We start from the raw sequence: 25,400 nt of genomic DNA on the forward strand, positions 1-25,400 counted from the left end.
TCGATCGAAAGGACAATTTTTAGGTATGGTTTTGCAAGTGTTGGTGGATCACTGAGTACTCTTCACTGACATCACAGTCGGCTGGTCAGAGAAGGTGCTTGATGCTTGCACCTTTAAGAACACAGGACTGTTCAGAAAGATACAATCAAAGACTTCTGTTTCCTGACTGGCAGATTACCGCTGGCGATGTTCAAATGCCACTAGTGATCCGGAGGGACTCTGTCTTATGGAGCTGTGCACTGGCCACCTTGACAGCACCAAGGAAAGATTGAACTCCTGGCTCTGGAGTTGCAGAATGACAGTTGAATGTGCTTTTGGTAGATTGAAGGGGTGCTGGTGGTGGTCTCACTGAGATCCAATCTTGTGAGTAAACAACATCCCAGTGGTTATAGCTGTGTTCTGTGACTTGTACAATATCTATGAAGCCAAGGGGGAAAAGGTTGCTGCCGTGAGAGCAGAGGTGATACTGAGTTTGAACAGCCAGACACAAGGGTTATCAGAAGAGCTCAACGTGGAGTTATACAGCTCAGGGAGGCTTTGAAAGAACACTTCAACAGCGAGCCACAGTAATGTGTTGAGGTGTGCTATGCTCTACCTGGTCTTGCAGTTTGGTGGCCTGTTAGTTGTGTGGTGCTTGGTGTAAATCTATGATTATGCTATTTGTCACTGATCTATGAGTTGTCAGTTCAATAGCATGTGGCGGCTTTCGTTGTTGGCAGGCATTCTGCAGCCTACATGGGGAAAGTTGAATTATTTTTCAAACAAGAGTGTTACTGAGTAAAACTCTTCCCAAAAAAAAAACTTCTGTGCAAGTTAAAAGTAAATACATGAAGCTCTTTCATAAATTTATTATTGCTTTAAAGAAGAAGGAAGGTGCATTTCCATTTTAGCTACACATGTCAATCGTGGCTCTCACAGGTCAGTGTATGTGAAGTTAGAGGTGTCCTTAATGTCCCCTTGTGTGGAGTGGTGAGAGGTAGGGAGGTGGACCCTGATGCCACATGGAGTGTTTGGGTTGGAGTGTAGGGAGGTGTTGCACTGGAAGGTTCCATGGACTACAAAGGGAAGCAAGCCCATGATTACTGAAGCTGTAGGTCCACAAGAATCTGCAGCATGTTTGCTGCTGAAGAAACCTCATTATGTCCTGGTGCATCTCCCTCTCCTCTTCCTGCACCTTTCTCCTGTCTGCTTTTTCCTCCTCCATACGGTCTGCCTTACTAATCCTTGAGGCCCTCTGTTCATGGGCTGATCCGGCCCTGGCTTGCAGGACCTCGCTGAACATGTCATCCTGAGTCCTCTTCTTTCTCCTCCTTATCTGGGTCAGGTGTTCTGCAGGATGGGAGGCTACAATGGCAACAGCTGTAGGCAGCAGAGGTACCATAGTCCATACAGTCTCAATGGAAAGTGAAGATTCAGAATTCCCTTCCTTTGCTCCCTTAAAGTTTTTTAAACAAGACATGCTTATTGATACTACTTGAAGTGCTTGTGTCTGGTGCCATTCACAACTCCAGTCATGTTTAATATTTTCCACCAAGATGAGGGGAAATGAGGAAGGAAATTCTCTGTTGCATGAAACAGAGTAGAGGGCATTGACACTGAATGTTTAGATTGCTGCAGCTTTTGTGTGTGGACACTTATAACCATTAGGCTGTTGCTTAACAATGTACTGGTGCAAGTTAAACCAAAGTAACCCAGTTTTAAACTGATAGTCCCCATACATGTTCCACCAATTTAACCAAACAGATATTAAGTTAAGCTAGTGCAATTTGTGTGTGTGGATAAATCTTTAAGAACAGGTAACTAATCCTCCTCATCTTTGTGAGCTAGATAGGTATTCCCATTTTTTGGCGGCATAAAGGGAATGGGTGATTTGTTTAAGGTTACAGAGGAAGTCACTGTTAGTCAGGCTTAAAACATAAAAGGTTCTGATTCACAGTCCTACAATAACACCACACCTTTTGCTCAAGAAAGTTAGGGGGAAATACATGGAAGAATTTAAGGAACTGTTTTAGGTAACAGTGAATACATAGAAAAAATTTCCAATTTAGTAGCAGGTTAATGGGAAATTTTAAATATTTTTGCCCTTTGTAGTAGTTAGGTTTCTAATGCAATAGGAACTACTTTTGTTCATCGTGACCTTCTCTTCCCACAGATTCTTCCAAAAGAAGGCAAATTATTTCCAGATCTTAAAGTAAAACTTAAATATCTGACATTAAACAGTATGAGCATTGAGGGCCTGCGAGCTGCTTTTGATCCTGCTCACCTATGTAACGAATACATTTTTGGGCTCTTATGCTCTAAGCTACTGCACATGGGCAGACTCATACTTGCATGTAGAGTCCCAGTGAAGTCCATTACTGCTCATATGGAGGTTGCAAGATTAGGGACTTAGACCTGGGGTTTTTCCCTTAAATAAGATGTTTTTTCAAAGCTGGCTATCGGAAAAGATTTCTTGCATTTCTATAATTATTTACCTCAGTATTATGGCTATGGACAAATAATGGAGAAAGACAGAAGAATATGTAATTAACCCCATCTCATTTAACAAAAAACCCAGTGTAATAGTCCAGCATATAACGTCCATTATCTTTACAAATCCCACCTTAGTTTCTAAAATTTATATTACTAAAATCCTATGAGTGATTGAATTTGAGAATTATAATCTCTGTATAGTTTTTCTACCCAAAATACCAATAACATGCTCAATGACATTTACTTAGGCAGAGTTGAAAGTTGAAATAGTAGACTTTTGCTTCAGTTGGCACAACTAAGAAAAATAACTTAAGGATTTGAGGGGCTGGGGGAGGGGAGAACTCTACAAAGACCTTTAGAGCCACATTTCATTTGTAAATTGTATCATATTCCTACATGTTTGGGTTTCTCTTGGGCCAAACTTGTTTCTCAGTAGAATGAATTCACTTGAAATCTCTCCCTTTGTTCTAATGCCTTTTAAGGTAAGGAAAAATGTAATTTGAAGTACATGTAATGCTTCTATTGCATAAAAAAACAAGGTTTAAAACAAAATCGCAACACTTTTTTAAAGTTGCAGCAAAGGTTGTTTGCGTCTGCACATGCTAGGTGTTTTTATACCAGGCTTTTCTGGGTTTCAAACCCCAATATTACTAAGAGAATTTGGCTACCTCTTCTGTTCCATTAGAGATCCTTTCCCAACATGGGAAACCTAGGATTAGTGATGATTTATGAGTAAGGTCACTACTTTGGTAAGAGTGGCTGTTGGACAGAGAACCTCTTCTGGAGGTATTTGTGGATGAACAGTTCTGTCTCTTGTAACAAGCAGAAAGGGATGTGTTGGCATGAGTCTTTGTCTCAAAAATTCTTCAGGAAGTCCCTACAGGCTCCTTCCCTGCCTATTGAGTTTAACTACCAAACTACCCTTCTACCAAATTCTTGGGACACATCTGTTCAACCTTGACCTGAACTCGGTCAGAGTAGGCCAATTCCAAAAGATGTTTTAAAATCAGTAACTCTTTCCTCAGTGAACCTGGGAAGTAACTTTCCCAGTTCTAGGATACATGATTGTATCACCGGAGCGCACAATGGGCTAAGTTTAGTCATCTTTAGATAGCCACTAATAGTATATGTGATTGTTTCACTCTTCTGAGCTATATCACTTATTAGTCTCTTGTCTTACAAAACTAGGGTTGTGCTTCCTGGAAGTGGTATTATCCTTTCCATTATGCGCCGTTTGCCTCTGACTTTGAAGGTATTGCAGACCTACCCTCAGACTTTGAGAAGGGTACAAAACCGGTAAGAGACATTCATTTATTATTTTGTCTTTTAACAAGTTATTGAAAGTCACTCACACTTTCCTTTTTTTATTTCTTTTGGCAGTTCAGACCACTTGAACAACTCATGGGAGTATTTCCAGCTGCAAGCGGTAACTTTCTACCACCAACATGGCGGAAGCTCATGACTGATCCAGTAAGAATCCTCTTTCTGCTGCTGGCTTGTCTTAAAGGAATAATAGTGACCGAGAAAGTTAACAATTTTGCTTGTATGTTTTTGCAGTTTTGTGAAACATGAATCTTTTTAGTTTTTCATATGTTTGAATATAGTAAATGGCTTTTCCTGACCCCATTGTTCTTTGAGCAAAAAAACCCCAACAAACTTTGGTTCCAAGAATCCTTCAAAGTATTTGAGGAGCAGAGGTCTTGTTCCATCATCCTTAACTTTCCACAGAATTATCCTGCTTGTCTGGTCAATCCTTGACTCTCTGTTGGGTTTGTGTGGTGTCCCTGAAGCCTTCCAGGTTGGATGGTATTTTATAATACAGTATATTCCTTTTCATTAGCCCTATTAAACAGTTTTTTGTTTTAAGTAAGATGAGTAACCAGAGAGGGTTCATCCAGCTCTATGCGGACTTATGACTCCATTTCCTAATTGATTTTAATGGTCTTTTCATTTTTCTCTAATGCAGGAATCAAGTATAATTGACTTCTACCCTGAAGATTTTGCTATTGATTTGAATGGGAAGAAATTTGCTTGGCAAGGTGAAATTTAAGATCTTTCTCTATTTGAACTTGAAACCCAAATCTTAGTTCTGGGAGGTGTCTGTGGAAAAAGTGAACAACACAGGAAAGGTTTTTAATTAGATCATGATTAATGAGTTTTACTGTCATATTTGCTTGCATTACTTAAGGAAGGACAGAGCATTTTACAGCAGATTTAAAAAAAAAAATTCATGTGAAGAACAAATTATGATTCAGTAACCAACCTAGGATTAGCAATGATTAATAGTAATTTTAGCAGTCATTCTGAACCAGTTAATTTGGCCTGAAATAGATTAATCATTTTTCTATTCTTTATCAGCCTTACTATATAATTATGTCTTTTGTCTCCTTTGCATTTAATTAATGGATGGTATTCTGTTCAATCAGTAGTTCATTAGTTCCTTGTGAGCAATGCTGTAGGGAATAGAGAAACATTTCAGATACACACAAACTAAGAATGAAGAAATAATGTATAGTATTTAATGTACTCTCTTCTGTCTTTAAAGTATCAGTTGTAGTGTTCTTTCAATATTTAAATTAGGTGTTTTTTACTAGTAAAGTTTAAATACAATATTTACCTTCCCTCCCTCTGCCATGATACATCTAGACAATTCTGTACCCTCCATCATTGTAGTAACCTCCCAAGTGTCCAAAAATAGAAATAACAAAACATCCTTTTCTTTCCTGGCTTAATCAAATTCACATAGAATAACTCGGTTTAGTTGTTCTACTAATTCTGGATGCTGCTAATGATTTTGTTTTATAAGAAATAGTAATTCCTAGTATGGCAAGAAAAGATTTCTTTGCATATTGCTGGAAACTAGACAATAGTGAGGGAAAAAATACTAGTTCTCATGTTGCAAACAGGTGTGCAGAGACCTTTCCCAAAACTCTGGAGTGTGTACCCCAGATCTGAGCCTAGATCTCTACTCTCCTCCCCCTTTTTGCCATCTGGTTCATGTACTTCTCACAGTCTCACCACGTTGCCATCTGTAGCCCCAGCAAGCTAACATGGGCATGAAAGGCCTGGAGTAGATGAGACCAGGTTGCTGTGTAATGGAGAAGTGTGCTCAGATTTGCAATGGGAATTTGGGGTGGTTTATTTCATGGAAATTCAGGGTGACTTAGTCAGGTAGCAGCAAGTATTAGGTGCTGCTTGGATACGGTGGATCTGGAGTTAGACTGAGCTTATTCAAAGATGATGCCCAGATTACTGGTCTGAGAGACTGGGGAGATGATGTCCTCTGTGGTGACAGAGGTCATCAAGGGGTGGGGCAGGAGGACACCAAGAGTACAGTTTTGAGTCAAGGTTTGGACAACCATGAAGAGATGTCAAAAAGACAGGCAGGGACATGGATTTGAATTGAGAGTGGAGATCTTTAGTGGAGTAGTAGGTTTAAAAGTTATCTGCACAAAGTTGATAGTCCAAGTCATGTAAGTGACTAAGATTGTCTGAGTGGACAGAGAGAGAAAGAAGAGAAGGCATAGAAGGTAGCCTTTTGGGATAGTTACCAAAAGTTGAAGGGGGGTAAAAAAAACCCCTTCCAAATGAAACGCTGAAAGTGTGATTAGAGAGATGAGAGGAGAATGAGGAGAGGACAGTCATGAAAGCCCAAAGGAAGACAAGATTTCAGGAAGGAGACCATCCATTGTAGGCAACTGATACCTCACATAGGATGAGGATGAAATACAGGGTCTAAGATTTGACTAGGAAGAGGTTATTACTGATTTTAGTGAGTTTCAGGGGAGTGGATAAGACTTGAGGCCAGTTTTGAGAGGCTCTAGAAAGAAAATCCAGACAGCAGTTGCAGATGGTGCATTTCAAGGAGTTTGAAGATGAAGGGGTGAAGACAGTGGCTTGGACAATAGTTTGAAGATCAGTTGTGAGGGTCAAATGTGGGCTCTCTTATAACAGAGGCCAAAACGAGAAGCTTATTGGAGGGGAAGGAACCTGATGAAAGTGGGCATCTTAGAAGAGTCTCTGAAAAGAGAGAAGGGCAAGGGGGGATGCCAATAGATAATGCAAAAATGGACCCTTCTTAATATGGCAGCTAAGTTTAAATGCTACATGTAAGCATCGAGTTATTTCTTGCTATGGAATTGTGCCAAAAATATCTTCAGACCATGATTTTATTTTTTGTTGACTCTGTTTATTGCATCTTTGACCACACATTTTTAGGCATGATCCTGCAAAACTTCAACACGAGATAAAAATTTACTACAAGACTAGTATTTTAAACTCCTGTCAATCAAAGGGACTGTTAAGGACCATTGGCAAGTTAGTGCCAATTCTAAACAGTTCTTAAATTTGCTCTTTAAATTGATTCTGTCTGATAGACACCTTTGAAAATTTCCCGTGATTTTGTTAATTTATTGTGTAGGATTGGCAGTGTTGCAGTTTAGAGGACTTGCTGTTTGGAAATATGGATCTAAGCAGAAAGGTGCAAATATCTTTCGTATCACTAATTTTATAAATCACTTTTTGTAGTTTGTGTTTTTTAGGTAGGTTTGTTGAACTGTTTGGTAACTTTAACTTTATATAGATGTAAAATATTCATAGCTAGAAGAATGAGATACTAACATGCATAGTGTTGCCAAATATTTTTTATCAAATTAAAATATATGACGTGTTAATAAATTATAGGGAATCCCTGTTAACTGCTTTTCTTTGGAGGTAATCTGCAGCAGTATTAAGAACTTTTTCTCCCAATGTCTCCCATTCCCTGTGCTGTAACTCGTTACTTTTTTACTTGATGCCATTGGATCTGGATTGAGTTGACAACCTAAAGCAATGGAAGATATTTCATGTTTGCCAGAGTTCTCAATGTTCTGTAATCCTTGCTTTGCAATTTTTTTAAAGCCAAATTGCATTTTAAATTGTTTTGTTCTCGATTAGTATCTGGCATTCTCATGATTAAGAGGGACTTGTTATACTGGAAGTATTTTAAGTCTAGGAATAGACTGAGCATCTTGGTCAAAAAAGCATCTAACAATCCTGTACTTTTAACTTAGGCTTTTGGATATTCATCTTAAAGATGTGGCTTATTCCTAAAAGTGAATAGTCATTCTTCTTCAGTTTTGCTGGATTGCTTTTATTCTCAAAGATTAATTGAAATATTTTTAATTTTGTCTTGCAATGATGGGTTCCCATTGTTTTATCTCAGAAGTGGCTGCATTTCAGTGAGGTTTTAATTTGGAAATACCTGTTTTTATTTATTTCATAGCCTGCTCCTAACTTTTTGGATGTGTTTTTTGTTATATTTGAACAGTTTTTGGTTTGATTAGACTTGAACATAATGGTTGTATGAGGCAGTAATGAGAAATATATATTTAAATAAGAAAGTCAACTAAAGATGTGATTCCGGAAGGAAAACTGTCAAACTAGGCTGTAGATATGGGGGAATCAGTCTGTAGAAATCTAAAGTCTCTCTAAATTGTAGACCTTCAGAATCTAATGAAGTAGGAATGTCTGTGGAGAGCCATACACTAGAATTGGTGAGGATAAAAATACCAAGTCATGAGAATACCAGTATACTTTTCGGCTACCACAGCCTCCTGACTAGGAAAAACTTGGTGGTGATCAGGTGCAGTGAAATCTTATAAAACTAATAGAGTGACTTCAGCTATTCAAATATAAATGGGTCAGATGTCAAACTGAGGCAAAGTTTCAAAAAGAAATTTCTTGACATCGATAATGGCTTCTTGGAAAAGCCAATTCTAGAGACTGTTCTCAATATAATTGGATGCAATACAAAGAAGTTGGTACAGGAAATAACCATAGTTGAGCCACTAAGTACATTGCTTAGCAAAATGGGATCCTGATCTTGACTGGGGCCTCCATTTTCTCTTGAAATATAATGGATAATAAGATGGCTGGTCTTTAATGCTGCTAACGATACTTGTCTGTATCACCTTTTTCATTGAACATGGATAGAGTGGTCTCCTTTCACTGCTGTCTCCCAGGGGCTAGCTCAGTTTGGATAAGATAGAGTTGATAGTTGCTGGCAGAGGAAAGTCATTTGGGGCACATGCCAGAAGTAGTCAGTTGAGGTTGTAAGACAGTCTTACTGGTCAGCTCTTGTTCCTGGATTCCTATGTGTTGGTGATTTATTTGACCCTCTTCTACTATAGCTCATCAAAAAGTTGCTGCTTTTCCTCTTGGTTTCAGACCTCATCAGAATTATCCTCGTTTCCATGTTTTTGTCGCTTCAAGGCTGTACTGCCATAGCTACTGCAACATGCTGTAAATGGGGCTGTTCTTGGAAACTTCAGTTGGTACAGAGGGGCAGGTTGCCTGACTTTTAGATAATCCTCATTGACTTGGAGCATGTGTATATTGTGCTACAAATCCTGTATTGGTTGAGAACTCACTTTTAAGGTATGAGTCCAGGTGCTTGGAGTTTGCTCCTGTTTTGACTCATTCTAGCTGCTTTTCACAGTGCAGTGCAGGACAGTGGATTTTTGGTCAGCCATTCTACTGACTTAGTGTATAAATCCCCTTAACATTAGTCTCTTGCAGTTGTTCTCCTAGTTGTTACTTTTCCCACATGTGACCCTCCCCCTGGTTCTGATCCATTCCAGGAAGTGGACTTGCTTGCTTTGGAGAGAGGCATAATCTTGAGCTGAGCTATGTAAAGGATGCTTCTGTGGTAATAGGTACCTGTAGCAATGCAATGCCATGAATCAGAATCTTATTTCAGAAATTGTCCAGATTAAAAAACTTACTTCAGTTTAGCAAAGTAAATACCTCAAGATTAAAGTTAAGTGAAATAACTTTTAAAAAGTTAAGATTCTTGTCTTAAATATATAGCATTTCATTTCTGTCTGTCTTGGAGTATGATTATAATCAAAAGTGACTGTAAAATTGGGGCTCCATATAGATTTTTCTGACTTCTACATGCTATTTTATTATAAAATTAAATTAAATACCAACACTGCAAACACCGCATGAAATCTGAAAATCAAACTCTTCATCTTCTGGATATAACATACAATGGTAACATGTAGAAATAGAGGCAATATAAAAATGGTCCTAGGATTGCTCATCTCTCAGCTCAAGGCCTCTGCACCTGTATTTTCCCCTCCTCCACCAAGGGCACCTGCTTTTAGGCTCCAGAGCTATCACTTCTCTTGGGGTATGTCTACACTGACGGCAGCAAAGTCGCTGCCGTCAGATTTGATCTTTCTGGATAAATTGAGCGGTCAGTGAAGACCTGCTCAATTGATCAGGAAGTCGACTTAGTAAAACCACCTCCTCAAGTGGAGCATAGTGCTGCATCGATGGGAACACAGTTCCCATCGGAGCAGTGCAGTGAAGACACCATGCAGAACGAAAGCTTAGCAGCCAATGAGTTATGCAAGCTAATCTGCGTAGCTTGCAGAACTCCCATCGACTGTTGCCAAATTTCCAGGTAAGTGTAGACCAGGCCTTGGACGGAGACCTGCACCTCTGTCTTCTCACTGGGGTTTTTCCAAGCTGCCAGTCCCTTGCCTACAGTGAATTCTTTAGAAAATCAGATTGCCTTAGCTTTTCCTTCTTCTCAGAGGCTATATATAAACCATGATTGCTCCATGGTTTCAAGTTACCATAAAGCTTTTCCTAAGCAAGCACACTTACTCTTAAGGTGAAAGCATTACAGAGAAAACATAATAAAACAATAAAAGAACCTGCATGTATATTAATAAGCTTACCAGAGACTATCCCTCCCACCCCCGTCTCCACAAGTGCACTGATCAGTGTCAGTCTTTCCAACCCTTCCCTAAGAATTGGGGTCTTCTCTTTGGACAGGGTCCTGTCCGTTTGTTGGATCAAAAGGAAGTCCCCAAGTCATTTAAACTCGGGCTATTTATCCAAAATCCTTTTGTCCGTTTTTGTCCTTCTAGAGAATCCATTTTAAACTAATATTGGCAAGCCTCCCCAGGAGGTGGTACCTGCCTGGGAGGCATTACAACCTGAGTGAATTTGCCTAACATCCCAACCACCCCACCCCCCACCGTTCTTAATTCCTGGAGTGGCTTCCCCATTAAATACATACCATCCTTGGCCCACAATGATACAAACTTAGTACAGTAAGACCTCCCAAAGATACTGTAGAAAATTGTCGCATTTGTCACAGCTGATTTTGTAGGGTTTTTTTGGGGGGTTTTTTAAAGCCCTTTCCTAAAGTATTTGGAAAATCTGGAACAAACTAGAATTTAATTTTTCTTTAGTGTTAACTGAATTCTTTGAATATTGCTTTGAATTTTTCCACTGGGAGAGGGGTGGAATTTCATCTTTCATTTTTAGATAAGCAGGGTAACTTTGGTGACTTAGCTCAGTGAGTGTGAAAGTTTTGCATCTCTCTAACTAATAGCTTGTTTTCACTAGGTGTTGCTCTGTTGCCATTCGTTGATGAGCGCCGTCTGAGAGCTGCCCTGGAAGAGGTTTACCCTGACCTCACTCCTGATGAAAGTAAGAATTATGATATTTCATTATGACGACTCTGATCATTAAGGCTTTCATTATTAGTGTACTTATCTTTCATGCAGTATTAAAACTCAAATAGATGGCTGCTATTGATTTCCTGATGTCAAACTGCAACTTTAGCTGCACAAATAATTCAGTGGCTGTAAATGGAGTGATCCTTGTCGTAAAAACAGAGCTCTCGGCCTTCACTTGCACTTATTTAAATCAAGCAGATCCATAGCAGAATTTTAACATGAAATCTAATTTTCAGGTTATTGTATGAAATTAATCCGCTGGTACACCCTACCTGAACGAGTAATTGCTAGAAGAACACATTTGAATATCAAAAAAAAAAAATGCACTCAATTATTTTCTGTGGTGAGACTGGTAAAACCGGATGCAGATGCACCTGTCCTCTGCCCATTGAGCAATCAGGATACAGGACTTTTCCTGCCCAGCCTCTGAGCTCCATGTAGGCGGATTCTTCCAGGTGAGGTGCCAGCTGATGGCTTTTTTAGCCTGCCTCTGTCTTCAGGTGGAAAAACAGGGAAAAAAGCCAGCCAGGAACTACAAACTGCCCTGGCATCAGTGTCACCTTTCAGCCTCCTGTTGTGGACCCATTTACAAGCAGAGTTCATGAGGGCCACACTGCTACAGGCTTCTCTAGTGGCTTCAGTATGCCTGGGAATGGGGCTGATCCAAATGCTCTCACAGCTGTTCAGAAGGCATACCTCCACAGGGCAGGGCATCTCGCAGTTGGTCACCGTGCCCAAGTAGAGGAAGAGGAGGAGAGTGATTTGGAGGAGGATGTCAGGATCACCTTTTACTGTCCTAACCTAGAGAGACTAAATCCAAGGGCCTTACTCTGACTCAGCCAAGGTTATGCAGTTTCCCTCCCCATACTCCCAAGGGGGTGGGAGCTTTATCTCCCCAATCTAAAAATCTCTTCCATATGGCCTCCTCTCAGCTTGCTTTCTTTTCTGTCCATCCTTCATCCTGTCCTGGGACTCTTCCTCTGCTGTAGGTGGCTGTAGTAACCTATAAGTATCTCCATCTTCCCTTCCAGGGGATGAATCAGCCAAAGAATGAAAAGGTTCTACCTCTTACTTTTCCCAGTCCTACCCCCTTTGAGACTCCATAGTATGGACCTATCCAGTGTCTCATGACATTGACTCAAAATCTTTCTTATTAAGCAAAAGATCCATGAGGAAGACTAATTCAGAGTCCTTCCCATGCATCTCACTATCATCCAGATGCTAGTGGCAGACTGCTCCATCCTGAACACAGCAGCTGCCATTCTTACATTTTCAAAAGAACTACAATCATAAATAAACTCTTCATGCCTCCCTTGCTTTGCACCTGAAGGTGGACTTGGTAGTGGCATCTCACTCCAAGCCTCTTTCCTCTCTGGCGCTGTTCATGAACAGAGGTAAAAACACCCGGGTGCAACCAATACCACAGAGGGAGAAGTGTTTCCTTGCTTGGAAACAATCCTGAAACTTGGGTCGGTCACCAGAGGCCCAGGGAAGCCTCAACACATCTATTTGAGCTTACATAGACACAATTCCATTCTCCGACCTTCCAGCAATTCCTCCTAGGAGCCTTCTGCATGCCAGGGAGGAGAACCTGGAAGCCTGCATTCACATCCCTAGTGATGGTGAAGAAATTACTCTTATGGGCTAGACAGGGAAAAGGTTCCTTTTCTAGGACCTCTCTCTGCTTTCATATTGTTGTGCATTCCAGCCTATTGGGTGGAAAGTTAGGGCATACTAACACACAGGTTACTACAGGATAAGGGCAGACTAACCTATGTTTTGTAGCTTTGGAAGTCATTAACTGAGGAGACTGCCTACACAAAGCTGGTAGTCAGAGCTAAGCATGAGATGCTAATTCTGATTAGACTTCTCCTTCCTGATGGACAGGCGATGGGATCACATTGATTTGTTTGTACATGTGAGGTCACACCATTGCAAATAATTAGCAGATAAGAAATATTTCCTTGAAAAGAGACCCATATCCCCCACAAAAGTGCAAACCGTAGAGAAGTCTTTGGACATACATCAATGATGTGTGCATTACCATCTCTTCTTAACAGAGATGAAACTCAGCAGAGAATTAGTGAACTATTGCAGCATCGGTCAACAAAATGGTGCTGTCTTGGCATATTTTGCTGCTTTAAATCTCCTTTGTGCTGAATTATCACACTGTTTTCCCTTTCTCCTATTCTAGACAGAAGAAATAGCCTTGGTGGTGATGTAATGTTTGTCGGGAAGCATCACTCACTTTGTGACTTTGTTTCAGAACTGTACAAATCCGGTAACACAGAGGTATGTTACATTTGTTCTAGAGGTATTGCATGTGTGAGAAGAGGTGGTCTGGTTGTCTGCTTCAGCTGAAAAATTATTTTTTCTATAGCCAGTGGATTTACCCCCTGAACTGTGCCACGGAATCCAGGGAAATCTTACATTGAATGAAAATGCAGTTCTTCCAGATCAGTGAGTATAGTTTTCAATCTGAGTTGTTTGCTGCTGAAGGACATCTCCTTTAGCTGTGTCTAAATTAAAACGAAACTTCCCTCATTCCCCAACAAAAACCCAGAAAAACCTGATATCTCTAAATATTTGACTTTGGAATTAAGAACTGTTTCCATTAGAGCTCAGAGCAGGTTGTGTGCTATTGTCTGTATAAAACTTCAACTAGTGTTTTATGATTTTCCAGTCCCATTGCATTGCTCTGTTTCAGAAAGATTTGGCTTAACTGGAAGGTAGTGGGCTTTAACATGCTCAATTAAAGTGTCTTTCATTGCTTATGAAACCAACAGAGGTGGTCCTGGTTTCATTATTCACCTTCTGTGAGAGTCTGGTCTTAGTATTCTCTTCATATCAAATACATATGCACCATGTATTGTATGATAAACTTTAACAGGTGAAATGCAAGTGGGGTGAGGGGATTCATGAGTGGGCCTGCTGCCTTCAATAATCTTGTGGTGTTCAGCTGTCTGATCAGAGGAGTCTTGTTCCAGTCTGATGGAGAGGTTTCAGCACTGTGCTTTATTGGATCATGTCCATTGAAATTTAATATCTGTTATCTTCATGCTGTTGTTGAATGTACTAGGGAAGAACCCAGAGAAAAGCACACTTAGCTGGGTTTTTTTGTCTAGGCCCTAGCAGTAAATTAGGAGCATACCTTTCCATGTGCAATTTCTAAAGACTTTCATTAACACCTTGCTTTTTAAATGATGTATTAAGTTAGCTTGGAAAACTCATGTAAATAAGATACTGAAAGCTTTGATAAACATTGATTAAACACAAGAGGAAAGCTCTTCTAAGAACAACTTCTTCCCAATCACCCTGATTTGTGTGGTTCAACTAATGCAGTTTAGGCAATAGTGGGTAATATAGGTCCCCACTCTTGGGTCATGTCAGTGCTGAGGAACTTTATTAAAATTTCTCAAGGTTCAGAGCTGCAGTGGTGGGACTGGTAGTGCAGGTGAGGCTCTGGAAGATTGGATGCTAAGCCCTTTTGGAACCTGTAGTGCACTCCAGGCACTGAGTCACGGAAGCCTTGTCTACACTAGTCCTGTCACAAGTACTATCATTGGTGCAGCTGTAAATCAGTGGCAAGGTTTTGCTAAAATTTCTTAACATAGATGCAGCCTGGGAGAAAGGATTTATTGCCATTTTATACTTCTTTATTTGCCTGGAGTTCATGTTCTCTGATGGTGGTAATACACATTTGCCTATGCCTTGGTTTACTGAAATTGCAATTTGGTCAAAAGGAACTAACAAGTAGGTAGTGATCACTCTGCCTACCCAGGGGATGCATAACACTTGCTGATGTAGCTTACTGGATCTATCTCTAGGTATGCAGTATTCTGAAATCTGTCACATGCAGGAGTGTGAACCAGGGAGAGGGGCTTTATGGCTATTATCTTCAGAGACGGTGTGTACTGTACTTCTGATTTAACAAAGGCAGTTTCCTGCTGCGTGTCAAGTTGTTGACTGCTTGGATTAAAAGGGCACAGTTTTTAGCTAGTTTATCAGGGGAGTGGCATGATAGAACAGTACACCCCAGTGTATTATACTTTAATTAGAAAGGAAACTCTCTTGCATCTTCTGGAAACTGCTGTTTATAAAGATATAAGAACAGCTAGCCATTGTTTAAATTATAAAGGGGGACAATTCTTCAAAACTTCTATTTGTATAGGTTGTAGACTGCTTTGTTTAGACAGGAACATGTGAATTATGGCAATGGTCTCAAATTAGGGAAAGTGAAGTTGATCGATTTTATTTTTTTTTTTCTTCCCCGCTGCCCCCCCTTTCATTAGGACAGTACAGTCTCCAGTTCCACTGTTGCGTGATCTGACACAGAATTCTGCAGCCAGGTGAGTTAATGTGTGAACATGTACTGATGGTTGTGGGGTGTTCTGCTTATTTAAATGTATCAATCCAGGCCCAGTGTAGTGTGGGATTCTCTTGCTGTTGAACTTGCCACAGAATCAATCCTTTGTCATAGATTACTTCAGAATCTAATCTTTTGTGCATATGAAGAAAATATTAAAGTTAACCAACACTACAAAATGTTAACTTTGTTGTGTTCTAACATGAAGCATAGATGTCATGGTAGATTGCTGAACCTGAGTTGTCCTTCAGTCAGTGTAGACAAGGAAAAATACATTCAACATGTCATGATTAAACTCTTCATTTGTATTTTAAAAATATTGAAGAAAATATTCTTGACATACTACTTCAAGCATGCACTATCAGAAACTGAATTTTTTTAGTAATGGTAAATATCAATAAATTCTAATTGACAATATCCGTTTTTAAAGTTAAATTGCAATGTAATAGCTTGGTGTCTCAGTTCTGTGGGAAGGATGGGTGAACTGAGGGCCCTGAACTGTAAGAAACACTTTCTACAGCTTTTTCCCACTAAGGGAGCCTTTATGGTTAAACTGAGGAGCAATTCTAAGGATTTGTTCTCCTTTTTGCCTTAACCAGGGAATTTTCCTTTCACCATGACTCTAGGGTCCTTAAGTTTTACCTTAATAGGGTAGCTTTTTAGAAAGCCTGCTACTGCCTGACTCTTTCTGTAGCACCATGTGCTGTGCAAAGGTCATCTAAAGTTACCATTTCTGAGTGAGTCAAACCCGCTGTCAGTTTGATGTGGTCTAAAATGCTTTCCTCTGTCTGAGATTCATTTAATTTCCTGTCACTCGTTCTGTGTACACATTGTTGGGAGCTTAATCAAACAGAATGGCTACATCTGTGGAGTTCTGGTATAACAAACTTTCTCCATTTGGATTATTTTTTCCAAGTCTTCGCTCTCCTCAAAGGTTTTTGCCTTATTTAAAAAAAAGAAAAAAAAAAAAAGACCTTCCAAGGAACCAAAACCCCAGAAGACAAAATGTATTTATTTCTTGGGGAAAGTCCCCCAGCCAACCGGCTTCTTGATTGCATATTCTGCACCCCTCCCAGCAATCATATCCTAGCAGTTCAAAAGTGTTGAGGGGAGTTACCACCCAACCTGTGCTGGGAACACTGGTCTCAGGTCCTAAATCATGGCAGCAGTCTGGGATTGCGTCCCCACTGCTCTCTCTAGTCCACTTCCTCTCCCTGAACACTATGTTCCCAGTCCTATGACTATTCTTGGCAGAAAACGCTGGAACAAGATACTGCTGGACCCATGTGCTTCCCTGACAAGCCTTTTAAAGGGCTGTGCTACCATGATACAGGGATCTTCTGAAAACTCCTCCTTTGGTTACTTGATCCTGAAGGCCTTTTTCCCTTTAAAAATAAAAATAATTAATACTATCATTGCTGGAAGCTCATTTTCTTTCCTGTGTCTTTTCTACTGTTCTAACTTAACTCCTTCATTTGATGATTAAAGGGAATCTATCTCCTCTTCTTAGCCTTCTATCCCTCTTGTGCTATTTCTTTCTCTGTCCCTGTAATAGTCATAGATTGACAGAGATGGATTCTTCTATGAGAATGGAACCACTTTCATCTGTAAATTGGACTCCTCACAGAGAATCAGTCTGCTAATGCGTGGCAGTCCTCCTGTATTCTGTTGAATATGTTCTGTTGTTCCAGCTTTATCAGGTGCTACCAATCTTAGAGAGAATGTTTATGGGCTTAGGTTAAATGCATAGGGTGCATCTATATGGGCAGGGCCTGACCAGTAATATTGACACAGATTGATGTCTTCTCAGAGAAAACCAAGTCACAGAAAAATCAAATATCCCTGTCATTATGAAATCTTCACCTGTAGTGTTGTTTCTTTCTATTTGGCCTACTTTTTGTTGTGGAATATATAGGAATTACTGTTGACTTTGCTTAACCATGATGTTCTTTATTCATCATGAAGTATATTATTTTCCTCCCAGAACAATACAAAGCTTCCAAGGATAAATCTGTGGTCACAGAAGAGTTGAATTACTCATACACTTGACAGTAAATTGATTTAGAACCAGTATATTGTAGGTAATTCTGATTTATTTTAAGTTGGTGTATTATAATAGTGGGTGTCAAATGCTGTACCTATAACTTTTCACTTCTGGAGATATGTAAAATACTTGAGACAGTGAAAATCAGTCATGGTCTGTGTACTCTCTAGTTTCAAATGGGGTGTAGCATGACTCAGTTAGGACTATCTGCTTGCAAGCAGCTCAAGACTGAAATATTAGGGATGTTATCTGTCAGGATGTTGTTAAAAGGACATGGTCAAATGTGAGTTGGTTCATTTTCCAGTAACAAGTTAAAAGTAGTTTCAGGTACTACACCTGCCTCTGAGACCCTCGTCAGATTTTTAATTAAAATCACATTTTTCTGCTGTAAAGCCTTTCCTTCCTTGTTGCTCTGCTCCTATGAGAGAGCAAACACTTTGACCCAGGTTTGTATAAAGACCCCTGGCACCACCCCGTAGTTCTTCCCAGCCACTGGAGCAGTGAGTCAAAATCCCCCTAGTTTCCAGTTGCTTTTCCGTTTGACATGTTTTCCTTGTTGAAAACAAACATTATCATACGAGTAGTTTTATTGCTGTGTTGCATGATTTATGTCTTTGTTCTCCTTTTTTATTATTCCTCTAAGCACTGTGGGTTCTCTGCCTCCTCATAGGGTAGCCAGCGAGAACATGCTTCAAAGGGTGCTCTCCATGTCATTCAAAAATGTCTATGCTGGACCCACACATACATTGCCTCTGATGCCTGGGTGCAGGGCCCAAGCATAATTTTTTCAGGCCCAGTACAAACTTGTAACACACGCCCCCTCCCACACATACAGCCATGGGGATTGCAGCCTGGGCCCGGCCCCTCCGGGTCCTGGTAAAGTGTATCCCTTTTCCCCCTATATGGGGGTCCTGCCTGGGTGAGGCTAACCTCAGCAGGTGCTCTGTATGTCACCAAAGGCTGGAAAAGTCTGGTCACTTCTCATGCAACAGGTCTTTAGAGTAATTCAGAATGACTTGGATCAATTGGCAACAGACCTTTCTTGGTTAAGGCCAAGCCGGAGTGTCATATCCTCAAGCGTGCCAGAACTGTGCCCAGCACACCTTGGGGGAAGGGGTATACCTTTACACCTCACCTCCCCAGTTCCAGAGGCTGTTCTGCTGGCCCAAGGTTGCCAGAACAGTGTGCTCCAATCACTTTGATCAGCTTACAGTACAGGGTCTCCAGAGTGCCCCTGAAGCCACATTACATATCCATGTATTGGAACAACAAAGCAACTCAGTTGGGAATTGGGACTCCCTTCATCAAGCGCAAGGGAAAATGGTACTGAACTTATTCCGTGGAAGAGTCTCACAAACCCTTTCACTAACTGTCCAGAAGATTCTTCCTCCCACACCCGAGTGCACAATTAGCCCTTTCTTTCAGTTCCTCCCTTTGGCAGAGAGAAAATATACAGACACAAGAAACTTAAATACTGATTAATAAAAAGGGTTTCCTTTATTTACTGTCTGCCTTCTATTTTTTCTTTCTTGCTTTCCTTGTTTATTTGTATTCCAGTAGCACCTAAGAGGCTAAGTTATGGACTAGCACCCCATTATGTTAAGTGTTGTACAAGCATAGAACAAAGACTGTCCCTGACACAAGGAACTTATATTCTAAGTCTCTTTACCTCTGTCTGCCCATCAAGCAAACATTACCGCCTCCTTCTATGTATTGCTAACTTCTGCTAGAATGTGAAATACCGTGTGCGGGGTCCTTAACCCCCTTCCTTTCCTTGGGTGCCTGCAGATGTCCTGCTGCAACACAGGATTGGTTTGGCCTTATTGCTACATACAATCCCTGAAGATGAGCTCTAAAATGAATGATCTTCTTAGCTAAAGACTTTGTTCGGGCATACAATATTTAAAGGCTTGCAATTGCTCTTTCACTATTGCATATGGGACTAACAACTCCACATCCATTTCTGGGATGGCTTTTAGTGCAGGGAAAGAGGCATTCCTCTGGAGTGTAATGGGGGCTGTCTGAGCCAGCTTATCCCATATGCCCTTGCCTGCACTTTTTGCTGGAAGTTCTGGGACAGATGAATAAACAGCAAACAAATAACTTAGTTATTAGAAAAAAAAATAATTTGGTTAAGTACACTGCATTGCTTCTGTCAGTAACACTGCAAATTACTGTTTCATTAAGATAGTTTGATCTTGCTTATCAGGCCAAATATATATCCAACATAACTGTCTAAAATATTTTTTCTCTTAGTATCAATTTCAAAGATCCTCAATTTCAAGAAGACTTTGTTTTCAAGGCTGTAATGTTACCTGGAGCAAAGTAAGTAGTTGTCATCTTTTTCCTTCATTTTTATAATGGTATGTGTAGAAACAAACTACTGTTGTCTCATTTTTAATATTCAGAAAACCTCCACCAGTTCTGAAGCCAGGTGACTGGGAAAAAACCAACAATAATGGTAGGCCATGGAGGCCCCAGCTTGGTTTTAATCGAGACAGAAGGCCAGTTCATTTGGACCAATCAGCATTCAGAACTTTAGGGTGAGTAGCAGTGAAAGTAGCAGTCCTTTAATGCTTCCATTTTTTACCAATAAAGGAATATACAATTATCTGTGGTTAAAGTTGGTATTTATATGAAGCACGCTTAAGCAATTATATATTTAAAATCCTTACTGATGAAAGTTACATTTTTAAAATGTTCTTAAAACTTGAGTTTTATAGTAGACTTGCATACTTCTGTTTGATGCTGTTCTGCAAAGTATTTCTCATTGGCTTTTCTGCTGTGTTCCTTCAACTTGCTTCTTCAGCCCTCCTTTGAAGTACTGGAGATTACAATGAGACTATTATATAAAAGTAATAGTCAAGATTGTGTTACTAGAACTGTGATGTCTTCCATGTTTTTTTTTCTTAAATTACCTTAGTTCAAAGCTCATGTGTATCATAATCCACTTGATTTTGATAGTACCTTGAACAAAGATGGAAGTCATTTCACCAAATTTTAACTAGTGATGCTGCTCCAAAATTCCATGTTTTTTCTGAGTATTAAGGACTTCTGTATACTAATGCTGCAAGCAAAGGGAATGATCTGAAATTACACATTGGAAAATAATGGTTAGGTTTGTATTTTTCTAAGATGAGACGCACAGGCAGGCATGCATAATTTTGGGCACGCCACCATGGAATGTTATCAGTGTAGAAGTACAGAAAATGTTTTAAAGAAAACTAACAATAACATTACCAAACAGCTAGCTCAGAATGTCCCATCTGCTTGGACAGCTGGGCTTCAGCCTCTTTCAAGGAGGTAGACAAGGGCACTAGAAAGAGACCTATGGAAGGGAAAAAGACCAAGCTAGTAGAAAGGTAGGAAAGTGGGAACCTCTCTCCATTGAATTGTGGCCTGGGAGGAATATGAGGAAAAACCGGTTGCAAGCAACACTCTTCCTCCCATTCACACGCTGGGAAATAGAATTGTTTCACTACAAATACACATGAATCGCCTACCCTCTAACCATGCTTTGCAGTCACAAAATGATAGCTATGTTGATAACATGCTGTCTTATTAAAACATTAATTAAAAACACAAGGAAATTCCGGAATAAACCAACTTCAAAATCTTAATGTGAAATTACTTCTACACAAAAGCAATGAAGCAGCTCTTAAATTTATCAGCATTTTCACTTTTTTACAGAATATGTATAATTGGATTGTTACCTAAACATTTACACTGTGCTTAAAAAAACAAAACAAAAAACGAAAACTAAAAATTACTTTTCTTTGGCAAGCTGTGGGTATGAGAGAATTTTTAATGTGACCAACCAGCTCCTAAAATGTGAGCTTCATTCAGGATGTGCATGGGACCCATACTGGTGGTGAATTACTGCGCGTCTCATGAGCATCTCGACCAGTACCCTGGAGAACCTGTGGTATTTGATTGACTTGGTAGCAGCTGTTCTAATAAGATGACACTTAGAAAACATCTATACTTCCTTACTACTTTCCATTTCTTTTACATTACAGCCATGCAATGTCAAGGGAAAGAGGCCAGTCAGGAAGTGGAATCTACAGTAATGCAGCACCACATGGTGCTTATCAGGGAAACCCATACAGACCACTTTTAGGTGGCCAGCCACAGATTCCTAAATTGTTGTCAAGTAAGTTTTTTTTTTTTTGTTTTTGTTTTTTTTTTTCCTTTCTGCATTACCAAATTTAAAGAATTTTAAAATTGAACTGTCTGACTTTTAGTTTGCTACCACTACATAGCCCTTTAACTTTATCATGCAAAATACTATTTGGTATAAGAGCATGTTCATGGGTTCTTTTTCTTGATAAGTTGTTGACTCGAATTGCCTTTCCAATAATGGTTAGGTGATACAAGACTTGAGTTAAAATGAATTATGTTTTTGTTTCTAATGTGTTCTGACCTAGTTCCCCACTGTCCTGCTTTGGAGATGGGAACCATTTATTTAAAAAAGGAAGTGATGACTGCTGTTACTGTGCATCACAGCACAGGTATCACAGGATGAGACAGTGCCCAATCTGTGACTATGGTGCAGACAGATGCTTTTTGCGGTTTCTTGTCATTCTCCCTCCCCCAACCTCCCACTAATTCCCAATATTACAGGTGCTGATGTTGGATGTTAGCTGTGTAGTACTCTTACATTAGAAGCCAGCCTGTTAAATCACTGCTGAGAAAAACATTTAAAAAAAAATTCAATTCCTGTTTTTTTCTATTATATTGGTAGAAAACAACAAAATAGAAAACTAGTCTCCTGCCAATAGAAAATAGAAAAATAATCAACTTAATTTAAAAGAAAAGATTTTCTTTCTCTAACTATGAATGAACATGCTATGTCTGAATGAAGAAGTGTGACAGTACTAAAATCTTGCATCAACATTACCCAAAATTGTCCCTCCAAGAGATTTAACAAGGAGCAACAGGAGATAGTGACACAAGCACCTGTGCTACTATGAACAGGGGATGGGGGGAGCACCAGGCCAAAAGGAACCATGTGATCATGTAGTCTGACTTCCTATATAACACAAGACCTAAACTTCCCCAAAACAGTTTATCTTTGAACTAGAGCATATCTTTTAGAATAACGTCAAACTTGATTTTAAAAATTCCCAGTGATGGAGAATCCACCACTATGCTTGGTAAATTGTTCCAATGGATATTTACCCTCACTGCTAAAACTTTCTTATTTCCAGTCTGAATTTGTCTAGCTTCAATTTCCAACCATTGTATCTTGTGCCTTTGTCTGCTAGATTGAAGAGACGATTAACCTTTTCTTTGTTAAGCTAAACAGATTGAGTGCCTTGAGTCTATCACTGTAAGGCATGGCTTCAATCCAAAAAGACCATAAGACATGTCTCAAGCCAACTAGCCTTAAAAATAGTTGCTTGCCTTTTCTTTGCCAACAACTAGAATATTGACCAGATTTCACTTTTTTTTAAATCTCCTTAAGTTATCTTTGCATTGTCTGTTAGTGCTTTGACAACTTTTCTCTGTATGAGGCAGAAAGAAAGGGATAAAAATTTTATATTGAGAATTTGAAATTTTATCCCTGTTCAAAGATCTGTCAGTTATTTAAGATTCATTCCTCGAAGAGTTCTGAATTTTGAGACCATTTCACTTCTAATGTAAGCTTGAAAGAGATTGCTTGAGCTACTTGTTTTGATGTAAAATAAGTTGAGATATTGCAAATCTCAGTATTTAAATTGTTCTGTCCTGCACAAGAGGATTAAGAAACTTGGCCATCTCCTTGTGTTCAAAGGGAAAGGGGGGAAAAAAAGCTTTTTTCCCTTTGTGACTCTCTCTTTAGCACTACATAAACACATCAGCAATTTTTGAGAGAGCCATTTGAATGTCAACACTGACATTTTGCATCAAAGATATTCAATATAAGAGTTACACTGGTGTCAATAGAACCGTCTAGATTGGAAAATACAGTAGAACTCGGTTTATCCACACTTTTTATCATCTGATTTGGCTCCAGTCCGTTAGATCGGATAACCAGGAGAATTGGAAAAGAGCTTTTTATCTGTTTTAAAATGCAAAGCAGCATTTAAATTAACTGACCCCACTTGGAAAAACATTAAAATATACCCCCCTTCATACCTACTTACCTGCTTAGCAGAATATGCAAACTCCTAGTTCTTGCAAACAATGTCGTGTTCATTTATTAACAAGAAAACAAATGTGAGTTTTTAACAAGTTACACAGGTAGTGATCATTTTTACACTCTTTACTCCTTTACCTTGAACACTAGAGGGACTGTCTACAATAGTGTTTCTCAACCTTTTTGTTGCAATTGCTTGGGGCCCTGTGAAGCTAAGTTACATGCTTCAGCCCTGGGCAGCAGGGCTGAAGCATCAATTTCCTGTATTCCTGTGTGCGCGCTGGTGGTTCAGTTAACATGAATGAAGATCCGGACAATGGAGGCTTGGTTAAACGGAGTTCTAGTGTAGCCAAAATCCTATTAAAGAGAATATGGACGCTTATCCTAGAAAATACTGAAAAACTTCCAAAAGTTGCTCTTTAAAATTTAGTCATTGGTTATTTACTGTATGATTGGGGGGGGGAGTGTCTGAGCTATATGGCATAATAGATAAACTTCACTGACTTTCACCTTAACCTGGTTAAGTAGTAATAGTCACAATTTGAAATGAGTTTAGTCTCCTCCTACAAATCCTACATTAACCTGATGTGCCACTGTTGGTGCCCACAACTGCTCAGTATTCACCTGTTTTAGATGCCCAGATCATTTAGGGATTTCACTTCCAGATCATTGATCTTGTGTTGCTCAGCTTTGATGCTATTCTGTATGCTGATAGTGTAGTGAAATGTTCAAAAATCTTGTCTGTAAAACTGTATTTGTACTTCACTGAGTAGGATTCTGTTTTTGACTATTAGCACACATCTCAACATTTGAAACGGGAGTGGGGAAAAACTTGGTGGACTTTAAGAACATGTAGAGTGTAAACTTGAGTGGATAACCTCTCATGGACAGCTTTGAAAATACAGGGTTTGCCAAAATCCTGAACTCTGAAGCACCAGCAGATAAACACGCCCACGGGGAGAGTGGGGGATTTTGTGTGTTGAGCAAAACAGCAAGAGAACAGATTGCGTATAAGGAGTAAGACCGTCTTACAGGACGAAGTAGTTCTTTCCTATGTTCAGGTCCAGTTATCATATGTCAGGTTGCAAGAGGCTTTTTAAAGTAGGCTCCTTTACCATAGAATGGTTAATCATTCATATTAGCTTTGTTTCTGTTAAAACTCTCAAGCTTTCCACCATCCTTTCTCTTGTGATCAGACACTGCTACATGCTCAATCTGTTTACGGTGGGGAATGATAGTATCAGATAGAGAGGACTGGGTCACAGAGAGGCAGGAGGAAAGTTAGGTGAACAACCTGAAAAGGTCCTAAAATTGTGGTTTTCATTTTTCTATTGAATGCTGGGGAAAACCCATTTTTGGGGGAGGAAAAAGTGACCAAGGTAGTTCTGAAGAGCTGGGACAAACAGACGAGAGGGCAAAAAGCTAATAGAAAATACCTTCATACATTTGCAGTACTTCCAGCCAGTGTGCATGGTTGCATTAGACAGACAGACAGATTAGATTAATTACAGAAGCGGAGGGAGGGTGTCAAAGTTGTTGTTGTTGTTTCTGTAATAACAGAAGTCACTGGAAATGCAAGTGGAAGTGAACAGCAGAGATAAAATAACAAACTTGTTAGCTATTCTAAATGAAGTTTATTGTCCAGTCCCAAAGTAAATGAGGTTTACTTAAGAACTGCAGGATCAAACCTTTAAATTTGAGGTCTCTTATTGGTTTGAGTAGCTGGGAAGGCTGCACATGGGATGTGGAATGGCTGTGGCCTATTAACTTTGATTTGCGGGGAAAAAAAGTGTATAGTAATCGGAAATAGAAGTGAATGTGTAGTGGTGTGGAGAGAACAATGTGATGATCAGAATGGAAGGCATAACTGTGTTTTGC

At 39.6% G+C, this 25,400-nt stretch overlaps 1 protein-coding gene across 3 annotated transcripts in view; it reads left to right on the plus strand.

Annotated features, from left to right (window-relative positions):
- The window catches only part of XRN2 (5'-3' exoribonuclease 2), an 88,918-nt gene that overhangs the window by 44,291 nt on the left and 19,227 nt on the right, over positions 1–25,400 (plus strand). For all 3 annotated transcript variants that reach the window (XM_067532945.1, XM_067532946.1, XM_067532944.1), the window contains exons 18-27: positions 3,661–3,768; positions 3,853–3,942; positions 4,439–4,511; positions 10,879–10,962; positions 13,186–13,283; positions 13,372–13,451; positions 15,284–15,340; positions 19,658–19,726; positions 19,810–19,944; positions 21,421–21,554. In XM_067532945.1, the coding sequence (XP_067389046.1) occupies positions 3,661–3,768; positions 3,853–3,942; positions 4,439–4,511; positions 10,879–10,962; positions 13,186–13,283; positions 13,372–13,451; positions 15,284–15,340; positions 19,658–19,726; positions 19,810–19,944; positions 21,421–21,554 (928 nt within the window). The remainder of the gene's footprint in view (positions 1–3,660; positions 3,769–3,852; positions 3,943–4,438; positions 4,512–10,878; positions 10,963–13,185; positions 13,284–13,371; positions 13,452–15,283; positions 15,341–19,657; positions 19,727–19,809; positions 19,945–21,420; positions 21,555–25,400) is intronic.

The sequence above is a fragment of the Emydura macquarii genome, unplaced genomic scaffold, assembly GCF_026122565.2.
Source record: "Emydura macquarii macquarii isolate MOO-44397 ecotype Brisbane River unplaced genomic scaffold, CSIRO-AGI_Emac_v2 contig_3305, whole genome shotgun sequence".
NCBI lineage: Eukaryota > Metazoa > Chordata > Testudines > Chelidae > Emydura > Emydura macquarii.